This window comes from Oncorhynchus masou, chromosome 9 (genome assembly GCF_036934945.1).
Source record: "Oncorhynchus masou masou isolate Uvic2021 chromosome 9, UVic_Omas_1.1, whole genome shotgun sequence".
Classification (NCBI taxonomy): domain Eukaryota; kingdom Metazoa; phylum Chordata; class Actinopteri; order Salmoniformes; family Salmonidae; genus Oncorhynchus; species Oncorhynchus masou.
In genome coordinates this window covers 87,568,283-87,581,580 of record NC_088220.1, presented here as the reverse complement: position 1 = coordinate 87,581,580, position 13,298 = coordinate 87,568,283, and the positions used below count along the sequence as shown (strand labels likewise).

Below are 13,298 nucleotides of genomic sequence, written 5' to 3'. Positions count from 1 at the left end.
TGCAAAAACAAAGTGTTGGAGAAGAAAGTAAAAGTGCAATATGTGCCATGTAAAAAAGCTAACGTTTAAGTTCCTTGCTCAGAACATGAGAACATGTGAAAGCTGGTGATTTCTTTTAACAGGAGTCTTCAATATTCCCAGGTAAGAAGTTTTAGGTTATAGTTATTATAGGAATTTTGGGATAATTTATTTCTATATACAATTTGTATTTCATATACCTTTGACTATTGGATGTTCTTACAGGCACTTTAGTATTGCCAGTGTAACAGTATAGCTTCTGTCCCTCTCGCCCCTACCTGGGCTCGAACCAGGAACACATCGACAACAGCCACCCTCGAAGCAGCGTTACCCATGCAGAGCAAGGGGAACAACCACTCCAAGTCTCAGAGCGAGTGATGATTGATATGCTATTAGCGCGCACCCCGCTAACTAGGTAGCCATGTCACATCGGTTACACCAGCCTAATCTCGGGAGTTGATAGGCTTGAAGTCATAAACAGCTCAATGCTTGAAGCACAGGGAAGAGCTGCTGGCAAAACGCATGAAGTGCTGTGAATGCTTACGAGCCTGCTGGTTCCTACCACCGCTCAGTCAGACTGCTCTATCAAATCATTGACTTAATTATAACACAATAACACACAGAAATACTAGCCTTTGGTCATTAATTTGGTCGAATCCGGAAACTATCATCTCGAAAACAAGACGTTTATTCTTTCAGTGAAATACGGAACTGTTTCATATTTTATCTAACGGGTGGCATCCATAAGTCTAAATATTGCTGTTACATTGTACAAGTTTCAATGTTATGTCATAATTATGTAAAATTCTGGCAAATTAGGTGGGCCAAACTGTTGCATATACACTGACTCTGCGTGCAATGAACGCAAGAGAAGTGACACAATTTCACCTGGTTAATATTGCCTGCTAAACCTGGATTTATTTGAGCTAAATATGCAGGTTTAAAAATGTATACTTCTGTGCATTGATTTTAAGTTGGTGTTTATGGTTAGGTACAGTCGTGCAACGATTGTGTTTTTCCCCCCGCAAATTAGCTTTTGTTAAATCATCCCCCGTTTGGTGAAGTTGGCTGTCTTTGTTAGGAAGAAATAGTCTTCACAGAGTTCGCAACGAGTCATGTTAGCAGGCAATATTAACTAAATATGCAGGTTTAAAAATATATACTTGTGTATTGATTTTAAGAAAGGCATTGATGTTTATGGTTAGGTACACGTTGGAGCAACGACAGTCCTTTTTCACGAATACGCACCGCATCGATTATATGCAACGCAGGACACGCTAGATAAACTAGTAATATCATCAACCATGTGGAGTTAACTAGTGATTATGATTGATTGTTTTTTTATAAGATAAGTTTAATGCTTGCTAGCAACTTACCTTGGCTTACTGCATTCGCGAAACAGGCAGGCTCCTCGTGGAGTGTAATGAGAGGCAGGTGGTTAGAGCGTTGGACTAGTTAACTGTAAGGTTACAAGATTGAATCCCCGAGCTGACAAGGTAAAAATCTGTCATTCTGCCCCTGAACAAGGCAGTTAACCCACTGTTCCTAGGCCGTCATTGAAAATAAGAATGTGTTCTTAACTGACTTGCCTAGTTAAATAAAGGTAAAATAAAGGTGTTAAAAAAAACCAGACAAATCGGTGTCCAAAGATACAGATTTTTTAATGAAAACTTGAAATCGGCCCTAATTAAATCGCCCATTCCGATTAATCGGTCGACCTCGCCTTCTGGATGATAGCGGGGTGAACAGGCCGTGTCTCGGGTGGTTGTTGTCCTTGATGATCTTTTTGGCCTTCCTGTAACATCAGGTGGTGTATGTGTCCTGGAGGGCAGGTAGTTTGCCCCCGGTGATGCGTTGTGCAGACCTCACTACCCTCTGGAGAGCCTTACGGTTGTGGGCGGAGCAGTTGCCATATCAGGCGATGCTCTCGATTGTGCATCTGTAAAAGTTTGAGTGTTTTTGGTGACATAGCAAATTTCTTCAGCATCCTGAGGTTGAAGAGGCGCCACACTGTCCGTGTGGGTGGACCATTTCAGTTTGTCCGTGATGTGTACGCCGAGGAATTTAAAACTTTCCACCTTTTCCACTACTGTCCCGTCGATGTGGATAGGGGGTTATTCCCTCTGCTGTTTCCTGAAGTCCACGATCATCTCCTTTGTTTTGTTGACGTTGAGTGTGAGGTTATTTTCCTGACACCACACTCCGGGGGCCCTCACCTCCTCCCTGTAGGCTGTCTCGTCATTGTTGGTAATCAAGCCGACCACTGTAGTGTCGTTTGCAAATTTAATGGTGTTGGAGTTGTGTTTGGCCATGCATTCGTGGGTCTACAAGGAGTACAGGAGGGGACTAAGCACACACCCCTGGGGCCTCCCTGTTGAGGATCAGCGTGGCAGACGTGTTGTTACCTACTCTCACCACCTGGGGGCGGCCCGTCAGGAAGTCCAGGATCCAGTCGCAGAGGGAGGTATTAAGTCCCAGGGTCCTTAGCTTCGTGATGTGCTTTGTGGGCACTATGGTGTTGAACGCTGAGCTGTAGTCAATGAATAGCATTCTCACATAGGTGTTCCTCTGTCTGTCCCTCCGTCTGTCTTTCTGAATATGTCTGTCTATCCCTCTGTCTATCTGAATATCCGTCTGTCTGACCCTCCGTCTGTCTTTCTGAATATGTCTGTCTGTCCCTCTGTCTGTCTCTCTGAATATCTGTCTGTCCGTCTTTCTGAATATATGTCTGTCTGTCCCACTGTCTGTCTTTTTGGATGTGTTTTAGATTCCTCGTACATTATGTGATTTGACCACGAGACTGCAGATAAAAAAATCAGGTGTAAAAAGAACCCATCTGTCAAAAGTAAAGATACCTTCATAGAAAATGACTCAGGTAAAAGTGAAAGACACCCAGTAAAACACTACTTGAATGAAAGTCTTAAAGTAATTGGTTTTAAATATACTTCCGTTTCAAAAGTAAAAATAATTTCATATTCCTTATATTAAGCAAACCACAGCACAATATTTTTTTTTTTTATTACATTTACAGATAGCCAGGGGCACACTCAGACATAATTTACAAATTAAGCATTTGTGTTTAGTGAGTCCGCCAGATCAGAGGCAGTAGGGATGACCAGGGATGTTCTCTTGATAAGTGCGGGAATTTCACAATTTTCCCGTCCTGCTAAGAATTAAAAATGTAACGAGTACTTTTGGGTGTGAAGGAAAATGTACATAATTTTCTTTAGGAATGTAGTGAAGTAAAAGTAGTCAAAATAGTAAATTACAGATACCCACAAAAACTACTTAAGTAGTATTTTTTACATAAGTACTTTAGACCATTGTTAAGTGGTTTTAATACATGTTTTTTACTACTACAAGAAGTGCATTTTTGGTGTAGTTTGTTTATAGGCGTCAGTCAGATTGTCATGTTCCCCAATCCTCTCCCTCAGGATGGAGTATGTGAAGAAGCAGGAGAGTCTGCCTCCCCCTCCCAGCCCACTGAGGCAGGCGTCAGTCAGGGCAGCTCTGAACGGAGTCCCCTTCATCGAGGCTGTCAAAACTTCCACGCCTAAAGTCAAGCCTGCTCACAGAGAGGCCAAGGCCCAGAAAGCCAAGACCTCCAGATCAGACTATAACTTCAACACTACTGCCCAGACAATACAGCCAGCATGCCAGCCACAGAACAACCCAGAGCCTGCTAGCAAACCAGACAAACCACCTGGAACTTCAGCAGCACCTGTCCCAAACAACTTGTCCTTTTCTCTTGGGACAACCACACCTTCAGCACAAACCCAGAAAGAGAAACGGTCTAAAACCCAACCTCAGACTAAAGCAGCCTCTGAGGCTCAGGGCGCTGGTAGCACCTCAACTAGTTGCACCACGAGCATCACTGGTAAACCAGCGGGGACAGGAAGCAGCAGCCAGCGCACCTTCTCTCCCAACTCTGTGAGCGGACGTGCCCAGGCTGCCAGACTGAGGCTGAAGCAGATGAGAGAGGACAGGTCCAGGGCCCAGCCAGCAGAGGACAGGTCCAGGGCTCAGCCAGCAGAGAGCAGCAGAGAGGACAGGTCCAGGGCCCAGCCAGCAGAGGACAGGTCCAGGGCCCAGCCAGCAGAGGACAGCAGAGAGGACAGGTCCAGGGCCCAGCCAGCAGAGGACAGGTCCAGGGCACAGCCAGCAGAGGACAGCAGAGAGGACAGGTCCAGGGCCCAGCCAGCAGAGGACAGGTCCAGGGCTCAGCCAGCAGAGGGCAGCAGAGAGAACCACCTCTCGACAGAGCCACCCAGAGCTTCAAATCGAGCACCAGTTCAACCCCCACCACGACCCCTCACACCAGGACCAGCTTCACCACGACCCCTCACACCAGGACCAAGCCAATATCGAGGCCCTATCACCATCAAGCAGGGACAGAAGCCCTCAAGAGGACAGCCAGAAGCCAGACCCACTACAGAGGGCAAGAAACAGCCAGAGGTCAAACCCTCAGAGGGCAAGAGTCCACAGCAGCTGCAGGAGGGCATCAGGGAAGCATCAGGATTCACCAGGACACACTACACTAACTGGTATGTATCTAATGCCCAGTTGCCCTCCTTTACAGAGCCCATGGTTGCCGAGGCAACACAGCTGATGGACAGGTATCAGAAGTATTGTAATGAGTTCCATTATCCTGATGGCAGAGGTGTGGTAGACTTCTCCAAGTTCAGCATGTCTACAACACTTGGCGGTAAGGTGAGGGAGGTGGATGATCCTACAGAGGTAAACACAGCCTTTGAGGAGTGGTACAGTGGCATCAACCCTTTCACACCTAAAACTCCTACTGCTGCTGACATACCCACTACCCAGCTACCCCAAGCCTCAGACTCAAAACCCCCGCCAGACGCCCCAGCCAAGGCTCCTCCCACCCAGTCCAGGAAGAAACAGACACAAGCGGTGGCTCAGTCCAGGAAGGCAGAAAAGGTGAAGACAAAGGATACCAAGAAAGAGGAACAAATTGAGGATATCCCACCAGCCTCTCCCAAGTGCCCTCCCTACCCATCAGGCTGCTGGCACCCGTTCACGGTGGATAAGTCCTGCTCGCGCCAGGCCCGCTGCCAGCACCGTGCCACTAACGCAGCGCTGCCACCCAACGTCACCAAGTGGTGAGTCACACTAACACACTTCAACCTAGCCTCGCTACCTATCAAACGACAGTGTTGGCTCCGTCATTTGATATCTCATCCCCTTGTGAGTGTAGTGTGATATAACACTATTGATATGTTTCAAGCTATGGCACCAAGTCACGGAGGAAAGAAAATATCCTATTTTATTCCTATACTAGCTTGATCCTTTCTAGTCCCCCCCCCCTGTTGGAGAAAGACAACCTGTCTCTTCTCCCCCATCAGGTTGAACGTGAGGAGGAACTACCTGTGTGAGCCCCCCTGGGTCACCACGGCAACCCTAGCCGCCTCCCTAGCGCTGAGAGAGAGAGGAGAGACTAGCTAGTGACAACACACATTCATTCACAAATACTGGAGGAAATATTCATACCGAGTAGTACAGTAGTCATGTTAAGTCACCTATTAAATTACACTGTAGACCATAAGTCAGGAACAAAAAGATTTTATTATTTTAAAAATGTCAAAAATGTTGATAATCTTTCAGAAACAAACATTTGTATTTTCCAGATCAATTAGATTACAAACCATTGAGGAGGTGGAGCAAGATATTAAACAAATACTTTTACAGCAATTCTCTTTGTCAGTTGCCAGGAGACGAGGCCAGGGCATTGAAAACCCTAGAGTTTGAAGATGATACCTCAGAGGACAAGGAGAAGCCAAATAAGCAGGTGTAATAATGCAGGACGTCATCCATTTAGAGACATATGGAAGACCACCACTGTATTGGCCACTGTGCTACAGCACACTATGAATTAGTAAATGGACCGAGAAGAAAATTGCAAATTACACCCTATTCCCTAGACATAAACACTCCAAAACGTTCCTCAAAGCAGTCAGGGTAAATAGAAACTTGGACATTAGAATGTGCCAACACGTCGATCTTTAAACTCGGGGGAACTCCTAAAAAAGGTGGACAAAACCGTCAGGAGCCACGGAACAGACTGACCTTAGTTGTGAAGTGATGACTTTATTTCAGTACATTTTACTGCGATGTGTAAAACACACGGTCAGATTAGGATGTAAAAAATAATAATAAACTTGCCTCGTCTCTTATCGGCGCCGTGAGAAGCAGGTTGAGTGGAACAGAATGACAAAGTGTTGGAAAATCTACCAGTCTGACAATCTGTCAGCATTTGAGGACTGTATGTTTGCATGTGTCTGTGTCATGAACATATCTAGCTTCTGTAGTACGGCGCTCTCTCTACACAATCATCTCCAGCTGACGTGCATATTCGATGACCTGCGTAGCCAGCTCGGTGGAGGGGATGTTGACTTCCTCTGTCCTCTGCTGTTGGCTACTGAACGAGTAGTAGCCATCTGGGCTCTGGGTCCAGCCCCGCTGTAACACAGACAACTTTAATATGACGAGAGGCTCTGGGTCCAGCCCCGCTGTAACACAGACAACTTTAATATGACGAGAGGCTCTGGGTCCAGCCCCGCTGTAACACAGACAACTTTAATATGACGAGAGGCTCTGGGTCCAGCCCCGCTGTAACACAGACAACTTTAATATGACGAGAGGCTCTGGGTCCAGCCCCGCTGTAAACACAGACAACTTTAATATGACGAGATGGGACTAAACTCAAGTTCTAAGGATCGCCCATTCTCTCAAATCCAGGAGCATGTTCAGTTAGCCTGGTCCCAGATCTGTTTGTGCTGTAAAGCCAACTCCTATGGTCCTTCGTCAAACAGATCTTGGACCAGGCTAGTGTTCAGTAGGGCACAGAACAGAGTAAAACAGACATGAACTAACCTTGTTGGCATACTCTGTCATGTTGTTTGGGGAGGAGAAGAAAAGGACTCTGGTAGCTTCGTTGAACTGAATCTGTTTATAAGCCTTCTCTATGCACCCAGCAATCTCATCGCTGAAACAGAGAAGGAACACAGAGTCATTGACTGGACCACCAGGATGACGCATCCAATCCAGGCAAATATTCATTCATCCAATGGCATGCTCTCTCTTACCGGATGGTGTCTAGCAGAATGTCTATGAAGAAGGTGTAGCTCTCAGCAGGGATGTTACCTTTGGCCAGAAACACCTTGTTGTAACTTCCCTCCATCAGGTACTGACAGGAAGTTAAACAAACAATTCAAAACAGACATTCTACAAGTCAGTTCTACACATGGAAGTTAAATGGCTCCACAAAAGATAAACAAAGAAGGAAATGCGAAAATGAAGAAGACATCTGTAAGGTGAAAATTTGAATTCCTGCTGAAGATATTTAACTAGGTCAACGAAGGCCAGAATATGACTTCTTCTTGGGGGAGATAACGAGGGCCTGAAGCAGTAGCAGTTACCTGCTCTAAGGAGACAGGGTGGCGGATGTAGACATTGGTCTGGATGTCTTTAGCAGTCAGCCTCTCCAGCTCTGTGTGGAACTCTGACACGCGGTTCTGGGACAGCAGAAAGAGGAGGTTCAGGCCCAGTAGCTGGTGCATGTAGGCCGACTCTGGCAACTCATCCCTGGACGGAGGGAGAAAGTGAGAGACACTGACCTAGTTGTTTGAACAAGCATAGGTTGGAGATGCTCTGGGAATATATTGAGAAAGATTTAAGGTATTATTTTGAACATGAAAACAAAATAAGTGACATTACTTGTAATCAAAGTAGTAACATTTGAGCTGGGCCATGTATCTCTCAAAGGAAGGGATGTCCTTCTTTAGGATAGCCCACAGAGCCCCGATCTCCAGAACATCACCTGAGAAACAACGTAGACTAATCTGTTAGCCACTGTTGTCATCCAGTTAATATATGACCAAACCCTGAGATCTTAATAAGTTAGCACACTGAAATTATTCTGCTGATTCTGAGCAATGACGCCAGAAAGTCCTTAATATTGACAAGCGTGTAGGAAGACATGACAACTAAAATATGAGGTGGTTAGCCTTGTCGCCCCCGGGAGACCTGTACAGTTCCCGTCGCTGAAGACCACATCATGTACCCAGAAAACATATTTACCAGCTCTCTGGTTGACCCGTTTCAGGCTATAGAATGTGTGAACTATGGTCAAAATTAAAATGTTTACATCAATTTTCTGATACTCACTCCCTAGTCCCTATACTCTGTTGTGGTTGCCATGAGAGATTAGTGCCTGATCCAAGATGGCAGTGCACCTTTAGGGAAATATGTGAATTCAGTCAACTCTGGAAAAGTTGGATATAAATACATTTTCACACGTTGTATAGCCCGAAACGACTGGTAAGGCATTCCAGATTTATAGATTTGCCTTTGTGATGAGAAAAGTTTTTGGGAAATAGATCAACCAGGAGGGCTGGTAAATATGTTTTCGGGGTACGGGATTTCACCTTCGGCGACGGGAGATCAATGTAACTTTAGTGCATTTCCAAGTAACATGATAATTCAGATGGCCACTCCAACTTCACTCTCATGTGGGTGCTAGCAAGCAGGCTAGGTAATGCTAGGTATTAAACAGCCAATCCGGTAGGGTCTGGAAGCTCCATTGAGCTTCGATTGGTCAATAACTTTGTGATATCACAGAATATTTACATAAGGTCAATCTTTCCCAGAGAAGAAGAGGCCCAGCTCAGCAGACAAACTGTCTCCTTCCAGCAGGTGGTGTATTTTCATTGTTTCGCACACCAAGCAAGGCATTTTTTTATAAGGTCAATGTGTCAAATTTGGTTAAAAAAAAAAAAGATTGCTTACTTGCTGCATGAGGTTCATTTGTTCTAATAGATGTTTCATAATATTTAAGTTATGAGTGTTCTGATAGGACATGACATCCCAGCCACTTAAAAAAACACTATATCAAGAGTTCTCTCCAGATAGCTATGCATATTCAGAGCATGAGGTTAGTAGTATCTCTCCTTTCAATACAGGCGGTTGACGTCAACAACCCACATCAAATATTCAAAAAAGGATTACAATAATAAGATGTATCCACCAATCCAAAGAATGGATAGAGGAGAGCAAGACAGCCCAACTGTGCTGCTTTGTGGACAACGACTCCCACTCCTATGTCCAAGAGACATGCATCTTGTTAGTGTATCCATAATCTTCTGCTTTCTCTCCCATTACCCAAAGGTCCCTCCAATTCCCTCAATTGAAAATAAACGGGGCTCCGTTGTTTCTTCGCCCCCATCGTGTTGTGTGTAAATGCACTGTTACAGGTCTCACTGAGAGAAAAGGCTATGAGTTAGCTGGGTCATTCCAACTGTAAGGTGCTATTCGGACCTCAACTTTTGAATGAATATATATAAATCAGAAAAAGTACGTTTGACTTCCACATCAGCATATTGGTCAAGCTCAGGCACTTAAAACATTTGGGGTCCATTTTCCAATTTGTTACGTGCATAAACATAGCAGGGTCGTAAATGTTGAGCCTAAATTGACCATAGCTCTGAGTGAACAAGACCTGAGCTAGCATATTGGTGAACAGGATTTTAACATTTACAGACATACATGAAGGTAAAAACGTCCTGACATATTTAAAAGCTTTAAAAATAATAATTTTAAAACCACATTTGACACTAAATAAGAAGTTATATTTCCTGGGGCCAGAAAAGGCAGCGCATTGTAGGAACGTTTGCCAGTTAGCATTTTGATGTGATGACTAGTAACTTACGAGCTAAAATAAGCTGCTGTTTGGTGAGCTTAGTTCCAGTCGTTGGTAAGAAGTTTAACTCCAATAACGAGATCTGTAGAAAGAAATAGCAACGGACGGTTGATATCTTTGTAAAAACAATTGGTTACGTTAGCTTAGCGAACGTTAGCTTAGCAATACCAACTAATTGACAAAATACAGGATAATTTAGGTTCGAGGGTGAAGAAACTAAATATTGTAATAGCTTTTTACCTTGAGCTTGCTCAAAATTTCTCCACATTTGTTCAGATTTGGATTTTTCTTGTTCCATTCCGTTTTCAATGTTTCATATAGCCCCGCGGTCTCTTTCAGTACAGACGCCATGGTGATTCTGCAAAATGTACGACACCGGACGCTTGGAATACGGTACGCGACTGTCGTAAAACAGCTCTGTTGATAAAGAGTATATATTATATTGACAAGATAGTCAAGTGACCACTCGAACAATGGAAATACTTTTCCCGAACATTTGTATTTTCTTGTCTGAATATTGTCAAGATCGACACATTCTCACATAGCCGTTGCTAAAGTCATAAATTGACACTTCAGTGTTGTGTTTATTTCGGATTGTTTAAAAAAAACGATGAAGATGTTCAGATGAAAGTATAAATGCAATTTGTTGACCCCTGAAACGCCTTGGACTTGGATACACATTACCCCGGATAAAAACATCTGTTAAATTCGCTGCTCTGTTTTGCAAGTTTTTAAGTCTTCATTTCATAGGGAATTCTCGGATATACATCGCCAAAATATCCATAATAATGGTGCTAACATGGCAGCCGTTCTAAAACATGGCCAAACCAGATATTGCTCTGGGTGGGACCATTTAAGCCAATGAAAGAGCAGATTTTGTATGTGTGTAAACTTTATTTAGCTCGGCAAGTCAGTTAGTGACAAATTCTTATTTACAATGACGGCCAAACCCCGACGACACTGGGCCAACTGTGCACCGCCCTATGGGACTCCCAATCATGGCCAGATGGGATGCAGCCTGGATACGAACCAAGGACTGTGGTGACACCTCTTGGACTGAGATGCAGTGCCTCGGGAGCCCAAAATAGTCTAGCTACTATTTAATTGACTTGGATCTCTTTCCTTTCTCTAAACACTGATGAATTCAACTTCATCTCCTCTCCATTCTGAACAAGAGGTTATCGGAGGTCATCAGAACACAGTTCATACCATTTATTAGGCAGTGATAATAATACAACAAGTGGCAGTTGGTGAAGCTAGCTGTGTACAGTAGTCAGTAAAATAGATAAACAAACCACATTTTATTTGTCACATACACATGGTTAGCAGATGTTAATGCGAGTGTAGCGAAATGCTTGTGCGTCTAGTTCCGACAATGCAGTAATAACCAACGAGGAATCTAACCTAACAATTCCACAACTGCTACCTTATAGACACAAGTGTAAAGGGATAAAGAATATGTACTTAAAGATATATGAATGAGTGATGGTACAGAACGGCATAGGCAAGATGCAGTAGATGGTATCGAGTACAGTATATACATATGAGATGAGTAATGTAGGGTATGTAAACATTATATTAAGTGGCATTGTTTAAAGTGGCTAGTGGTACATTTTTTACATGTATGGCAGCAGCCACTCAATGCTAGTGGTGGCTGTTTAACACTCTGATGGCCTTGAGAAAGAAGCTGTTTTTCAGTCTTTAGGTCCCTGCTTTGATGCACCTCTACTGACCAAAGATAAACAAACCAAACTGTTTTAGGGAACAACACTGTTTTCATAGCATGTGACATTAATTTAAATGAAAAGCAGTTATTTGTCTAGTACATACAAAATCAACTAAAAAAGGTGAATCAACAAATACATGTATTCTTGTGTGTCAACAACAGCTACAACTCCGATATAAAGTTTTTTTTTCATAGATGGCGAAATACCACGTGCGTCCACTTCAATCGGTGCATTTGTAACAACCTAACAATTACGAAATGTATATTCGATTAAATAAGCCTCACGTAGCAAATGAGCAATTACAGTTGTTGAACAAATTCGACACTCGTTGACCTCTATACAAAAATTCCTCACTTCGTGATCTTATTTTCCTGGGCAGATTTTGGGCCGAGTAAACCCTCTTGCTTCGCCTCTTCCTCTCTGCTATTGCAAAAATAACTTATTCTTCTTCTACGTTCGAATTCTAGTGCAAATGGTGCGTTCATACCTCCTACAGGCCGACGTAACATCGTCGTGTTTCTGAAAAATAGAAAACATCTTCACAAAAAATATATATTTATGTCCATTAGATGGCGCTCATTCAAAGTTAAATATATCCAAAGTCCTTTCCATGCTTTTCATCCTTCACGGGGCGTCTTGGTGAGGAATTCCCCATGTATCCGCCCAATGACGTACTTGGAGACCCCTGTTTAGTGGGCTGTTCTTTGGGGGTGTTCCATACTCTGTATGGTTCTCATATGCTGTAGTCTTAACGCCATGTGAATGCCACGTAGAATGTTTTGTGTGTGTGTGGAAAATGTTTTTGAGCAACTAAATCGTTTTGAAACGGCTCATGAGGAAATGTCAAGACATTTGCTCCACATTACTGTTGTGTTGGAAAGGCAACACTGTTCTGTCAGCAGAATTGCCCGTTGATCTGATTAGGAAATCTGGGAAAAGGTTAGTGTGTTATTCAAAGAAGAGATTTCCTACAGGGCTTGGACATATCTTGTCTATTTGAAACTGTCTGGTGGAAATTAGTAGCAGCAGACCAGAACCCATCCAAGACACACACACACACACACACACACACACACACACACACACACACACACACACACACACACACACACACACACAGCAAGTCATGGGTACGGCCTAAACATCTTGTTCCAAGGGAAAGGTCCAAATAGGGGGATGTTGTTAATGCCTATAATAAAGGTAGTGTCTAGAGGCTGAGCTGCAGCCCAAGGAAACTTAGCGGACCCCAGGAAAGCTGATATTAATAGTTCTAGGGCCAGCCCACCACATTCCTAGCATGTGAGTCACACTGTACACTAGGAGAGAGAGAGGGAGAGAGAGAGACAGAGAGAGAGAACGAGATGGGGGAGAGAGAGGGAAAGATAACGAGAGGGGGGGAGGAGGATGAGGGAAAGAGAGCGGGGGAAGGAATGACTGTTTCTCATTTGTATTTCTTTCCATGGAGGAGTGAAAGAGGCAGGGAGACCAGACCACCCCTCCCTCCCTCCGCAAACCTTAAAAGCCTACACACATGCACACATTTTAGAGACACTTATGCCAGAAAGAATTCAACAGAGTATAAACAGAGAGTATGATACCTCATGATCTGCTGTGCAGTATGTTGGTTGGTTAAACCTGGAACTGCTTGAACTAGAAGGCTGGAGAGAGATCTGGATAAGTTCTTTTTTTTGGCGTGTTTGTGTTTAAGGGAGAACGGGAGAGAATGAGTGAGTGTACCACTGGAAAATGGTGGTATGGGGTTTTGGCCTGGAGCACTGTGACTCACTGTTTATCTGACTGTCATTGAGGAACCAAGTGAACATTATACTGTTGCTATA

At 43.9% G+C, this 13,298-nt stretch overlaps 1 protein-coding gene across 2 annotated transcripts; it reads right to left on the bottom strand.

Moving 5' to 3' along the window:
• Window positions 1-5,582: 5,582 nt before the first annotated feature.
• psmd8 (proteasome 26S subunit, non-ATPase 8) lies at window positions 5,583-10,118 on the bottom strand. 2 transcript variants are annotated; one of them, XM_064975387.1, is made up of 7 exons: window positions 9,974-10,118; window positions 9,743-9,815; window positions 7,753-7,855; window positions 7,455-7,620; window positions 7,122-7,222; window positions 6,910-7,021; window positions 5,583-6,495 (listed from the first exon to the last, which is right to left on the bottom strand). In XM_064975387.1, exons 1-7 carry the CDS (start codon window positions 10,082-10,084, stop codon window positions 6,358-6,360), a joined length of 804 nt encoding a protein of 267 aa, XP_064831459.1. In that variant the 5' UTR covers window positions 10,085-10,118; the 3' UTR covers window positions 5,583-6,357. The 2 variants fall into 2 exon arrangements, with proteins under 2 accessions (XP_064831459.1, XP_064831460.1); XM_064975388.1 differs by lacking the exon at window positions 5,583-6,495 and adding an exon at window positions 6,608-6,695.
• Window positions 10,119-13,298: the final 3,180 nt, after the last annotated feature.

What these genes read in the sequence shown, in the direction of transcription:
- psmd8 (XM_064975387.1), bottom strand. Translation starts at nt 10,084, where the DNA reads ATGGCGTCTGTACTGAAAGAGACCGCGGGGCTATATGAAACATTGAAA. An exon ending in TGTTACTACTTTGATTACAA is followed by an intron (nt 7,621 to 7,752) that starts GTAATGTCACTT and finishes CCCTCCGTCCAG; the next exon opens with GGATGAGTTGCCAGAGTCGG. An exon ending in TGACAGAGTATGCCAACAAG is followed by an intron (nt 6,496 to 6,909) that starts GTTAGTTCATGT and finishes TCTGTGTTACAG; the next exon opens with CGGGGCTGGACCCAGAGCCC.